Source organism: Theropithecus gelada, chromosome 2, assembly GCF_003255815.1.
Source record: "Theropithecus gelada isolate Dixy chromosome 2, Tgel_1.0, whole genome shotgun sequence".
NCBI classification, from domain to species: domain Eukaryota; kingdom Metazoa; phylum Chordata; class Mammalia; order Primates; family Cercopithecidae; genus Theropithecus; species Theropithecus gelada.
The window spans coordinates 161,574,860-161,588,290 of NC_037669.1; the positions used below are offsets into that span (position 1 = coordinate 161,574,860).

Consider the following 13,431-nt stretch of genomic DNA (forward strand, 5'->3'; position numbering starts at 1 on the left):
CCCTGAATATCTATCTTTCCATTCTTCTATGTTAATAAAATTTTAGATAGGCAGATGATTGTCCATCTAAAGATTGTATTTCCCAGCCTGCTTTGAAGCTAGCTGTGGCATTGTGTCTAAGTTTTAACCAAAAGGTATGAGCAAAAGTGATCTGGCCACTTCTGGGTCTTACGTTAAAACAGTTGAGCGTGGTAGGCTCCCTTGGTCCTTTCTCCCTTTCCATGGACAGGAGGTGATAAGAACTGGATCTTCAGTTTTGACCTAAAGATGGAAGCTATGTGTTGAGGATGGAATAGCCTCTCTACTAGACCTGGACTATTCACCCTAAACTATGATGTAAGAGAAAAATAATATTCTGTGCTGTGTAATCTGGGGTCTTTTCGCTATTGCAGCTTAACCTGCACCCTATTAATACACTGTGCCTCACTCCATCTGCATCTGCTCTGAGACTCGTTAGTGTCTTCCTAGCTCTGGAAGCTTTGGTTCCTTTGTTTTCCTGCTTCTCTGATAGCCATTTTATGACTCATTTCCTTGTCCACAACTTATCTTCTCCTCCAGGCATGATAGTGCTCAGTTTGACTACTTCAACTGCAACTACCTGAAGTGCAAAGGATATACTGTACCTCCCTAGATTTGTCCAGGACCTTTTCCCTTGAAAGGATCTGAGATACAACCTACTTTATGCTTCCTCGAATCCTTTTACTTTTCTTAGCATCAACTCCAGGAAACATTGGGGAATCTTTTATTCTTGCACTCTTTCTAAGACATCCTAAAGATCCAACTCTGTTACTGTCCATAACAGGGAGAAAAATGAACAAAGTTGTTACTTACTTAGGATTTTGTTATTAATGCTATTTATTTGCTTACTTATTTTTTATTTTTGTTTTTTAGTGGCTCAGAGAAAATTCAAACACGTTTTCACTTTAGTAAGTTCAAATAAGTGAGAATTCTCTTCCTTTCCTCATCGATGAACACCTTAACCACTTTCTGCAACAGCTAACTGTTGTGTAGCGCTTACTATGTTCCAGGCACTCCCCTAACTGCTCCATGTGTGTTATCACCATTAACCTTCACAATAAGCCTACAAACAAGGAAACCAAGGCAAGTAGACAGTAATTTATTCAAGGTCATGGCTAATCAGTGATAAAGCTAGAGTGTGAACCTTGACTCTGACTCTAGCATCTTTCCTCTTTACCAGTAAATTAATGTGCTTCTCAGCAGGCAATATTTTCATGTGCTAATACCAGCAATCAACACATACCATCTTAACTAATAAGCGGTGTAAGTGGCCATTATTAATAATAGAAATAACAAACAACGAGATATGGAAATTTGCAAATTGTTTCTCCTAATTTTGGTACTTAATCTCTAATTAGAACAAAAATGCAAATATGTGTTTTTGTTATAAATAAAAATGAACAATTATTACATATATACTTGATATGCATTTAATATAAAAATAATGGTTGGCATTTATGGTGCTCAACCTATAAGGATTCTCTGATGTAGGCATTATCCTCATTTTATAAATGACAATGTTCCAGGCTCAAGTGGAAGTACGTGAGACAAACCCTAAGCTATCTAGAGCCAAAGTCCATTTTCCTTCCACTGTACCCAACTGTGCACACACACTGTACTTCCCCTGTACTCATCTGTGTATGCACATACATAAACACACACATACCTCACATGCAGAATAGAATCTTTTTCACTTCACAGTAGTGGGCTTTGTCAAGGCCCCAACATTCTTAGCAATTTTCCCACTTATGACTTCCAAGATGGCCTTGGGGCAACTGTTTATAGAGGGATTCTCCAGTCTTGGCATTTAGTTTAAAAGTGAGGGGCTGAATCGCTCCATGGTGATAAAGGAAGCTAGCAAAATGTTATCCAGACAGCTAGTCACATCAGGCCTTGTCTCAGCCTTAATTTAGCCATTAATCTGCCTAAAGCAACTGATGAAATGTGGAGAATAAAGCTTTTTTGTTTTGCTTACCTTTTTCAGTGCAGATTTCACGAATAACTTCATTTTTTATGCTTTTCAAAGCATCAAAGTTCTGCCCAAAACTAACCCTTTCTTCTTTCCCAGCAATTTCTTGCAGTTCTATTTTATTAGCTGCCCCAATGCCAACTGCGTGAATGGTGATTTGCTCAGCCCTTAGTCTCTTAGCAGGTTCCACGACTCTGTCCGTGGACATCCCATCAGTCAACACAATGAGGTAACAGGGAACCTTGCTCATTCTATCCTTACTTCCATTTTTTATTATTTGTAGTATGTAATCCAGAGCTTTCCCAGTATAAGTTCTACCAGTTAGTTGCTTAATGTTAAAAATAGCCTTTCTTAAGCCAATGTCATTAGAATAGTCACTGATATAAAATTCTACTTCTGTATTATCTGAATACTGCACAACTCCAACTCGGACTTTGTCTGGGCCAATGCTAAACATTTCTGTCACTTCCAACATAAATCTCTTGATTTGCTCAAACTCTTTCTCCTGGATGCTGCTTGAGCCATCAATGAGGAAATGGATATCAGCCTCTTTGGTATCCACACAGCCTGGAAAACAAAGTGCATTCTCTGTAAATTAGAGAACCTAGAGAGAACTTTGCAAGAGGGTTTGTGAAGTAACATGAGGTTGAGGCATTTCTAAAGAACGAAGACTTCATTTTTGCATACAGCCTGCACACTTCATTAAGCACACTCATGCCCATTTTCTCCTTTGAAATGTACAACAACCTTGTGAGAAAATTGAAACAGGGAAAAACGTAGTGGTTTGTCTAAGGTCACATAACCAGTAAATTAAAGAGTAAAGACCAAATTCCCGAGACTCAAGGCTCCAAGTTAAATAGTTTTTCTAGCATTGACACCTGCCTTCTTAGACAGTTTATGTCCTATCATTTCTTGAAAAAAGGCATGGGATTGACGACCTTCTACTCTTACTTCACCAATAATCTTTTTTTCCCAGAGCAACTAGAACAAGATATTTAAAGCTAAACTTAGATCACATTGTTCTTCCTCTTAAATGATCTATCATTGCATTTGGAACTTAAAAACTAAAACTTGGCCTTATCTTGTCTCCTGCTTTTCTGACCCTATTTCCAGCAATTCTTCATCTCACTCACTGTGCTCCAACCACATTGGGCTTCATTCTGTTTTCAGAACGTGTCCCTGGGTCTTTGCACGTACCCTCCTCTCTTCTTGAAATATTCTTTCCCCCAAATATTCACATGGCTGCTTCCTTCCCATCATGGATGTTATCAAGTCATCTCTTAAAAAAGGTCTTCACTTCCCCCTATCTAAAGCACACCTGTCATTGTCTATCTTCTTACAGTGTTTATTTTCTTTATGTTACTTTCTGAAGTTACCTTCTTCATTTGTTCATGAGCATGGCCTGTTTCTTACCGCAGAATGTAATCCATGAGGACAAAGACTTTGTTTATTTCTCTGCTTCTGCCCAATAGGCCTGGCATATCATAGGAGTTCGATTTTTTTTTTTAATAAAAGACTTTTCAATGTTCCTTCCTTTGTTAAGCTGAATCTATGAAAAACTACTTTTGCTTTCTTAGCAGTCTATTTACTACTTTATGTAGTCATTCGTAGAAACTGGGTAAGAGAAATAACATATTTTCAAAATTTTTGGCTGTGTGTGTCATTATCTGGTTTTCTTTTTTTTTTTTTTTTTTTTTGAGACGGAGTCTCGCTCTGTCGCCCAGGCTGGAGTGCAGTGGCCGGATCTCAGCTCACTGCAAGCTCCGCCTCCCGGGTTCACGCCATTCTCCGGCCTCAGCCTCCCGAGTAGCTGGGACTACAGGTGCCCGCCACCTCACCCGGCTATTTTTTGTATTTCTTAGTAGAGACGGGGTTTCACCGTGTTAGCCAGGATGGTCTCGATCTCCTGACCTCGTGATCCGCCCATCTCGGCCTCCCAAAGTGCTGGGATTACAGGCTTGAGCCACCGCGCCCGGCCCATTATCTGGTTTTCTTGACAGCTCTTAGGTAATTTATAGCTATTGACACTACTTCAGCCCACAGCAGTTGCTCCTTAGGAAATCGGATATACTGAAAAGAAATCTGACCCTGAGAAATGAACTATAAAATCAATACATAAAGCATTAGGGCAAAGATAAGTGGTTATCTGCAGAAGACAGGATTGATCCCAGGCCAACAAAACTTGAAAGTAACCAGAATGCTTTAATTTATACATCTAATAAAGAAGAATTAAGTCTTGAGCAAAAGAAAGGTAGTGGTGATCAGCAATGAGGGAGAGAAAAATGTAAGTAGGTAACTGCAGCAATGCCCATCCATCCCTGCCTAGGGCTGTGCTATCTAATACACTAGCCACTAGTCACACGTTGCCATTGAAATGTAAATCTAAACTATCCAACATCAAATAAAATTAAAAGTCATCTCCTTGAGTACACTACCTACATTTCAAGTACTTAACAGCTCCATATAACTAGCAGCTACCTTATTACACAGCATAGATAGAGAATATTTCTATCACTACAAAATTTCAATTAAACAGTGCCAAAGAATGTGTCCCTTGGCTCAAGGCCTCACCTGTGCATTCATATATACAGATATATATAAAAATATAGATGTATGTATTTAATTTTAAAGTAGAAACATTTGCCCAATTGAATGCTACTAAACATTTCAATTATAAAACTACAATAACTCTCTTGTTCTGATTCCACAACCCCACGCAGACTTTTGATTACAATTTAGCTTCTAATTTGGCATGTCTATAGGGAGAGAATGTACCACTTGGAAGATGTGAATGTCCAAGCCCCTGGGCATTGATAGCTCTCATTTTTACGTAGAGAATTGTCATTCTTTTTCCATACATCAGTCACTTGAGTTTGATTAATGTGAATTTAGCCTTGATTTAATGAAGTTTTATGGAATAAAAATTGAACACTTACTATGTGTCAGATGTAGTGGATATAGCAGTGACTAAGCCAGATATAGATTTTTCTCTGAGCGTTGATCATTCTGAAATTGCAAAGCTGGCCACCACACTCTAGACCACAGGAACATCACTAAAGTGGTAGGTCTTAAATGTTGCTAGCCTGAATTCATTAGGGAGCTCACTAAAATGCATGGGCCCAGGCCCTACCCTCAGAGACCAATCCAGTAGTTTTAGAGTGACACTTGGGCAACTGAATTATTAACAAGCTCCTCAAAAGACTCTAAGTTTACAACAGACACTGTTGGTGTTTTTGCCTATATTTTCTCAAATCTCTTACCATTTTTATGCAAACTGGCTGCTGGTGCTTTGCTTTCACTCCCAATAGCAAATGCTATATCTGGGGTGAGCTGCCCCTGAGTTTCTGGAAACTTCTTTGCCTGGCACTTGAACCAGAAGTGTCCAGAAATTTACATTCCCTGCATGTGCTTAAATGTAAATTCTCTAGTTATATATATTTTTTTCCTTGCCTGGGACAACTATGATGTTTGATATACACTATCTCTAGAATGACACCATGGAATTGAGCTAACATTACTATCCATGGGACTTTTCTTGTTGTCCTTTCCTTCCTATTCCCATTTCCTCATTTTCCTACCAATTTCCTTTTTTTTTTCCTGGTTACGCTTCCTAATATATCAATTTCATGTGAATTGTTTCCTGGCATCTGCTTCTGAGGAGCCCAACCTAAGTCAGGTACCAACATTTTAAAACAACTGGATTACTAAGGAGTTACATAGTGAGGCCTTGTACCCTAGCTTTGGTCCCACATCTTCCCATTTACAATTTCTGTAATGACAATAATAGTTTTTTGTGGCATCACTGCAAACTCCTGAGAGAGACTATGCCACACATCCCTTCTATGCCCTAATACCAGTATTACATTGAAGCTGGTCTGGTTTAAAATTAGTCTTTAATATCATTGGAACATTAAAATTCCTTTCCATGTTACGTGCTGCCAAATTCCAGTTTCAATTGTCTGGAAGCATTTTCTCTATGGAGAAAATGTGTGAAGACAGCAGATATCTCAGAATTAGATAAGCTCAAAGTCATATTAAGTATCTCTTGGCATGTACTTTTGAAAAGAGCTCAGTAGAACTATAGCAGATTCACAAAGAATCTTAACTAGAAGATCCTTCACTGGAATGATAGAAGAAAAAAATAGGATCAAAATGTCAGATAATAACCATGATTGTGCATAAAAATACAGGTAAAAGGATGTCCCTGCAAGACTTTTACAAAAACAAAACATTGGCCTATATATCCAACAATTTAAGATATGTTTTGTTAAATATGGTATACCTATTATATGGAATATTTTTCTCAACCTAAAGGAATTGTTTCAAAAGAATATTTAAGGAAACAGACAAACGATCATAATATCAAGATGATGGAAAAGTGGGTAAGGCAGATATTACTAGTTATCTCCAATATCCATTTTCTCCTTCTTTACACCAATTGAACTGCCAGTTTTAACCTAGGTGCTTGGCTTCCCCAAATAAAGGTCACATTTCCCAGCTCCCATTTTCATAACTTAGGTGTGACATATGACCAAGTGCTGGCCAATGGGATGTAAGCAGAAATGGTACACATAACTTTCAGGAGCATCCTTGAAGAAAAGGTGAAGAGGCCTGCCCCTTTTTTCTTCCCTTTTGTCTTTCTTGCTTTCTGGATGTGAGGGTGATGCCTGGAGCCATTATTTTGGACAACGATCCTAGGAATTAAGCCCACGAACAGCAAAAAATAATGTGGAAAAAGACAGGGTCTCTGACACTGTGGTGTACCAGACTAGCTCAGTCTGCCTACCTCTGGACTTACTTGTGAAACAGAAAAAATAATCTTACCCTGTTTCAATCACTGTAATTTTGGTTTCTTCTGTGGTTACACCCAAATATAGTTGTAACTAATAAAAGTTACCCAACTCTCTATGCCTATACTGTTCATTATGATAGCCACTAGACACACCTGGCTATTAAAAGTTAAAATGAATTAAAACTACATGACATTTAAAATTCAGTTCCTCCATCACACTAGTCACATTTCAAGTGCTCAGTAGCCACATGTGGCTGGTGGCTGACCTAGTGGACAGCACAGATAAAGAACATTTCCAGCATCACAGAAAGGTCTGTTGGACAGCACTGATATATACAATGTGATATCATTTTTAAAAACTCTGTGTTTGTCTGTGTGTGCATGAATGAAAGGAAGACAGAGAGGTAGAGAGGGGTGGAGGGATGGGAGAAGGGAGGGAGAGAAAGAGAGAGGGATGGAAGAGACTAAAGACAACATGAAAAGTATTAATGGTTTTATCTGAAGATAGAATTACAGGTGATTCTATTTTCTTCTGTATGTCAAGCCATACTATTATGGTATTTTATAATTAACATGTATATTTTACATTTTATTGAGGTATGATTTACATGTTATAAAATTGATCTCTTGTAAGTGTATTGTTCGATGATTTTGATAAATGTTTGAAGTTGTATAGGCATCACCACAATCCAGCTTTAGAACATTCCCACAAGTTCCTTTATCCAATTACAGTTGATCCTTACTGCCCTCCCCCCGCCTGCTCAGTCCTAGGTAACCACTTATATTACTTTTATAATTAGAAAAGTATTTTTAAAAACATACCAGTTTTATCAAGATTCCTTTGTTCAGCATAAGTAGAAATTTGGGACCATATTTCATTCTGGAGTTTTTTCAGGAACTTTGTACTATAAGTTTCTAAGTCTGCATAGGACTTCAGCATGGAAATTGTCTGTTCTGGAGGGTAAGACACTATTTCTTCTAACTGGGTATTGTTAGCCCCTTGGATGCTCAAGGCAAACATTGTAACATCTTCCAGCCGAAGGTTCAGTGCAGCATCATGCACCTTATCATCTGATGGTCTGTGGGTGACCAGGACTGCAATCTGAGGCACTCCCTGTGCTCTTCTGCTGCCATATGACTCTGAGAAGCCGTCTCTTCTCACGTGCTCAATGGCAGCCCCTGTATTGGATTTCCCAACTTGGATGGAAAGATTCTTGATTTGCTGCTTAAATTCAGATTGGGTTGTGCTTGATTTAAGAAAAGAAATAGTCTTGGCACTACTGCTGTAACTTATCAGTCCAAGTCGCATGCAATTTTCCTTCACATCCATGGAGCTGGTAATGTTCTCCAGGAAGGTCTGAAGATGCCTTAAATTTCCTCTGGTCCCAAGTGACTCATCCACCAGGAACACGAGGTCAGCAAGTGAGTCTTTCTGACAGGATATGGGGAAGGGAACTATGGAGAGAGAAAAAGTGTGAGGATTATGTTGTATACACCACTGGCCCAGAGAGAGAAAGGTACTTTTTACATTGTCAAGCACATTAGTTAGGATAGAGGTAGTCATGATGGATGCAGACAGCATTGTTTTCTTTTAGTGAACAAAAGATCAAAATTCTAAATAAGACTTACAAGGTCGTTGACTTCAACAGCTTTCCATGTGCTGTTCCCTCTGTCTGAAGAATGCTTCTGACCAATTTCCCTACCATATCCCATGACCACCACCACTATTATCTCCATGACTGCCATCACCACTGGTATGATCACCACCACCACTGCCATCACTTCCACCTCCACCACCACCACCACCACCATTGCCACCACTACCTTCACTGCTAGTGAAGTGAAGGAACCACCACGTCCACCATCACCGCTACCTTTCCCACTGCCACCACCACTCTCAAGAACTGGGATGCAGGGATAAGTTAGCAGAAATATCTCTGACCACAGGAAGTTCACATTCTCTGGGGAGGGCAGATAACTAGATTGTATTATTTCACATAGCAATAAGTGCTAGCAAGGAAATGAAACAGGTGACTTGACTAACTACACTGTCGCTAAAGGAGGGTTAACTTACCTGAGACATGAAGAAATCAGGGAAGGCCTCTCTGAGAGGATCACATATGGGTTGAGAAATGACTGGAGAGAGGAATTCAGCCACGTGGAGTTCTGAAGGAAGAGGAATTCTGGCAGATAGAGCGGCCAGAGGTGGGAACAAGCAAGAAGTCCAGAGTAGCTGGAGTCCATGAGTGAGGGGAAACGCTGATGGATAAGGCCAGAGGGAAGCACGGCCCAGATATTCTGGGAGTCACATGATCTTATTTAAATATTTTAAATATCACTCCAGTTGCTGAGAGGAAATAATGAATTCAGGGATAATAATTAAGAAACAATGGTCCTAGTCCAGGAAAGAGATAAGGATTCTTGGGCAAGTATTACAGCTGCTAAGATGGAATGACAAGGATAGTTTTGATACATGACTTAGAGGTAGAACAGAAAGCTGGATAAATTGGATGTGAGTATTGACAACAAAAGAGGAAGTGGTGAAAAATCCTGGGTTTTTGGCCTGAACGACTGAGTGAATGGTGGTGGTGTCTTTTTTCAAGACAGGGAAGATAGTGAGAAAAACAAGTTACAGGGGGGATTTGTATTCTGTTTCAGACATGGTAAGTTTGAGAAACTACTGAGTATTGAAGAGGAGATGCCAGGTAATCAGTTGGTTATACAAATTTGGAATCTAAGGGAAAGTATGCCAAATTCACATAAAACATAGACTCCAAGCACAGGTGGATGAACTGCAGGTGTGGAAAGCTAGCTAAGAGATAAGCTCAACCTTGCCAAGAACTACCCATCTGTGAGTTCTGAGAAGGCAGAAAGCGTGTCTTACTTATCACTATCCCTCCAGTACCTGGTGCCTGGTGAGAGCTCAAAAATATTTATGGAATTAAAAATAATTCTCATAAATCTACCAATCTACTCTGAATCCCCTACAGTTAGCTAAACAAATTCCAAGAATGACCTTCTCAGGTCAGTATTGATTGCAAATAGTTGTTACTATTAATAACAGTAAACAGTGTGCCAAATGCCATACAAGCCACCTCACTCATATTATATGGTAGACACTATTATCCTTACTTTACAGGTAAGGAAACTGATGCTCAGGGTTAAGTAAGGGACTCAATGTCCTAAGTGGCCAAGCCAGGGTTTGAACTCAGACCTTCCTGACTCCAAAGTCTTTGGTCCTAAACTCTAAAAGTCCAGGATGAGACAACACAGCAGATGCAGGGCTCAACACAGCAGAATGCAGTCCACTGCATTGCATTACTGCACCACTGAGGGCATCCCCTCTTCTTCCTGGTTGAACACAAAATATGAACATGTACTAATAGTGTCTCATTCTAAGGTTATCATTCTTCTCACTGAGTATCACTATGTGTCAGTTCACAAGCATTTATTGAATATTTATTGTGAGCCTCATACTGTAACAAGACTGTGAAGGAAAGAGAATAGACAATGATCCTATTTCTTTATCTATAAGATCCTCATGTATTAATTCATTAAGAAATAGAACACCAGCTCATTGTCAAGCACTGTGCTTGGCACAAAGGATAGAGAGATAAGTTGTCAATCCTGCCCTCATGTGCTACCTGTTTCTTGCTCGGTGGTGGTGGGGAAGGAAAGGAGGACAAACACAGAAATGGATAGTTAAACGGAAAGTGCTGCTGTCATAAGCTGTGTGCAAGGAACTGAAACCCAAAAAGAAATTAGAAAGGAAAGATTCCAAGAGGAAAAGGATGTAGGGATGAGATTTATGTCATGACAGGAGTTATTCAAGCTATAAGAAAACAAAGGAGTGCAATAAGATCGAGCTCTTGTCAGAAAAAAATGGCACAAGCAAAGGCAGAAGTGAGCAGGTATGATGTGTAGAAGTTTCCAATACTTCAACATGGCTAATCATGAAAACCTAACATGAGTTGCAAGAGGTGAGAGTGGACAAATGTAGACCACCTGGGGATCAGCCACCTCTTCAACCAAAGGCTTCCTTACCTTGCATATCAGCATCGATGGCTCCCTCCTTGTACTTAGTTACATCCTTGATGATCTGTGTCATGTTTTGGGAAAACATGCTGAGGTCTCTGATTGTCCGAAGGTTGAAATGGAAATGGGACATGGCCATGGCCTTCAGATTTTCCTCAGAAGCTTTCTGCACCCCCATGGAGATAATTTTCACCCCGTCTTTCTGCAGGGCTTTTGAAGCCTCTTCCACTTCATCCTCAGACTCAGCCGAAGCCAGGACCACCAAAATTGGGGGAAATTGTTTCCTGTCTCTCCCATTTGTGGGTGCAGAGAAATAGGTCCTGTGAGCCTCCTGAAGAGCCTTTCCTATCTGCAGGGACCCACCAATGAACTGAAAGTTCATCTTGATGTGGTTCAGCATGGGGCTCCTGCCTTTAAAGGTGTTCAGATGGAATTCACTGTGAAACTCATCGCTGTACTGGGCCAGGGCTACACGGTATTTGTTGGTCTCTATGGGGAGACTGTTGATCATTTTGCTGATGAACGTTTTGACAAATGGGAACGACTTAGGTCCCAGGTGATCGGAGCTGTCCACCAGAAACACAACATCTGCATACTCAGGGCCTGGCCCTATCAAAATAAAATAACAACAAGCAAAAACAAAGTTATCATTCAGCCTTTATATTTTACATCACAATACTTATTTAAGACTATGCCCTAGTGTTAAGTATACATCAGAATCCCAAGAAAAGTATCTTTTGGAGGTCAAACAGAAGAAACTATAATTGCCTTTGCTAAAATGTCAAACAAAAGGGCTTTAGTAAAGTTAGCCAACAGATATACAAGAGACAATAAACTTCTTTTCTTTTTTAGTTCTGGAACCCCAAACTCTGATCTTGTCCCAACCCAGAAAGTCCCTGACTGGACTGGTTTGGCTGTGTCCCTACCCAAATCTCATCTTGAATTATAGCTCCCATAATCCCCACATGTCATGGGAGGGACCCAGTAGAAGTAACTGAATCATGGGGGTGCTTACCCCCATGCTGTTCTCGTGATGGTGAGTGAGTTCTCATGAGATCTGACGGTTTTATAAGGGGCTTTTCCCCTTTTGCTTGGCACTTCTCTCTCCTGCTACCATGTAAAGAAGGACATGTTTGCTTCTACTTCCGCCATGATTATAATTTTCCTGGGGCCTCCCCAGCCATGGGGAACTGTGAGTCAATTAAATCTCTTTCCTTTGTAAATTACCCAGTCTCGGGTATTTCTTCATAGCAGTGTAAGAATGGGCCAAAGCGGTCTAAGGACTACAGCAATTTTTGGAAACATTATAGAGTAAGCAATTGTCTCAGGTGGCAGAACACAGTCTAAGACCAGGATTTCAGATGAAAGTGCTTGATTGAGGGCATGCAATGTAAGAGAAACAGGACAGGACAGGGAACAAGCAGAGAAGGGCATGTCATCAGGTAAGGTCTAGCTTTGGCCTGTTCTGCAAGGGGCTCTGGAGCCTAAATTACAGCAGAGCTGTCCCTCTTTGAGGCAAGAGGGCCAGTTTTTTGTGCTATCCTATTAGTCAGTCATTGGCTGCAGACCGTCCCCAGAAGTTGGAGAGGAGCAGAGGGTTGCAGGCAGAACCTTTTGGTTAAGTGGGAAAGCTGAGAACAGTTCCCCTGAGAAAATGGGGCACAGCCATGAGCTGTTGCCAGCAGTATTCCCAGTAGCTGGGAGGTAGGTGCACCAGCCAGACAAGAAAAGTCTGGCAAGGGAGGTGCCAATAGTATCTACCTTAGCAGTCATGGTCAGCCGTGCTGCTCTTGAAATTAGTAATGTGCTAGTAAATGTCTAACAAGTGGCTCTCTCTTTCAAAGTAACTCAGAAATTCATCAGGAAATCTTAGAGTAACACAGTGACAATGCACAGTTAAAAATGCTTCTTTGAATGATGTTTTTAGTAATTACAATAGAGTAGAAAAACCTGCCTTTCATGCATTCTCTCTCTCTTTTCCTATACAGACACATGTGCACACACACACACACACCCCACAGTAGTGTGCTTCACAATGACGTAATGACATTTCAGTCAACAACAGACTGCATATATGATAGTGTCCTGATAAGGTTATAATTAAGCTGGCTGGGCTCACACTGTAATCCCAGCACTATGGAAGACCAAGGTGGTAGGATCACTTGAGCCCAGGAAATTGAGACCAGCCTGGGCAAGATAATGAAACCCCGTCTCTACAAAAAATATAAAAATTAGCCAGGTGTGGTGGCATGCATATGTAGTCCCAGCTATTTGGGAGGCTGAGGCAGAAGGATTGCTTGAGCTGAGGGAGCGGAGGTTGCAGTGAGCCGAGACTGCACCACTCCACTCTAGCTTGAGTGACAGAGTGAGACTCTGTCTCAAAAAAAAAAAAAAAAAACGATTATAATAGAACTGAAAAATTCTTATCACCTAATAACATCATAGCTGTCATAATGTGGCAGTGCAAGGTATTGCCTTTCCTGTGTTTAGATGTGTTTAGATATATAAATTCTTACCATTGTGTTATACTTGCCTAAAATATTCAGCATAGTAACATGCAGTATAGGTTTGCAGCCTCGGAGCAATAGGCTGTATCATATACCCTAGGTGTGTAGTA

The 13,431-nt window shown here is 40.4% G+C and overlaps 1 protein-coding gene across 1 annotated transcript in view; it reads right to left on the reverse strand.

The window, feature by feature from the left end:
• The window catches only part of COL6A5 (collagen type VI alpha 5 chain), a 94,651-nt gene that overhangs the window by 80,619 nt on the left and 601 nt on the right, over window positions 1–13,431 (reverse strand). Inside the window, exons 2-4 of the mRNA XM_025376711.1 lie at window positions 10,824–11,423; window positions 7,602–8,234; window positions 1,994–2,554 (exon numbers count right to left, since the gene is read on the reverse strand). Of these exons, the coding sequence (XP_025232496.1) occupies window positions 1,994–2,554; window positions 7,602–8,234; window positions 10,824–11,423 (1,794 nt within the window). The remainder of the gene's footprint in view (window positions 1–1,993; window positions 2,555–7,601; window positions 8,235–10,823; window positions 11,424–13,431) is intronic.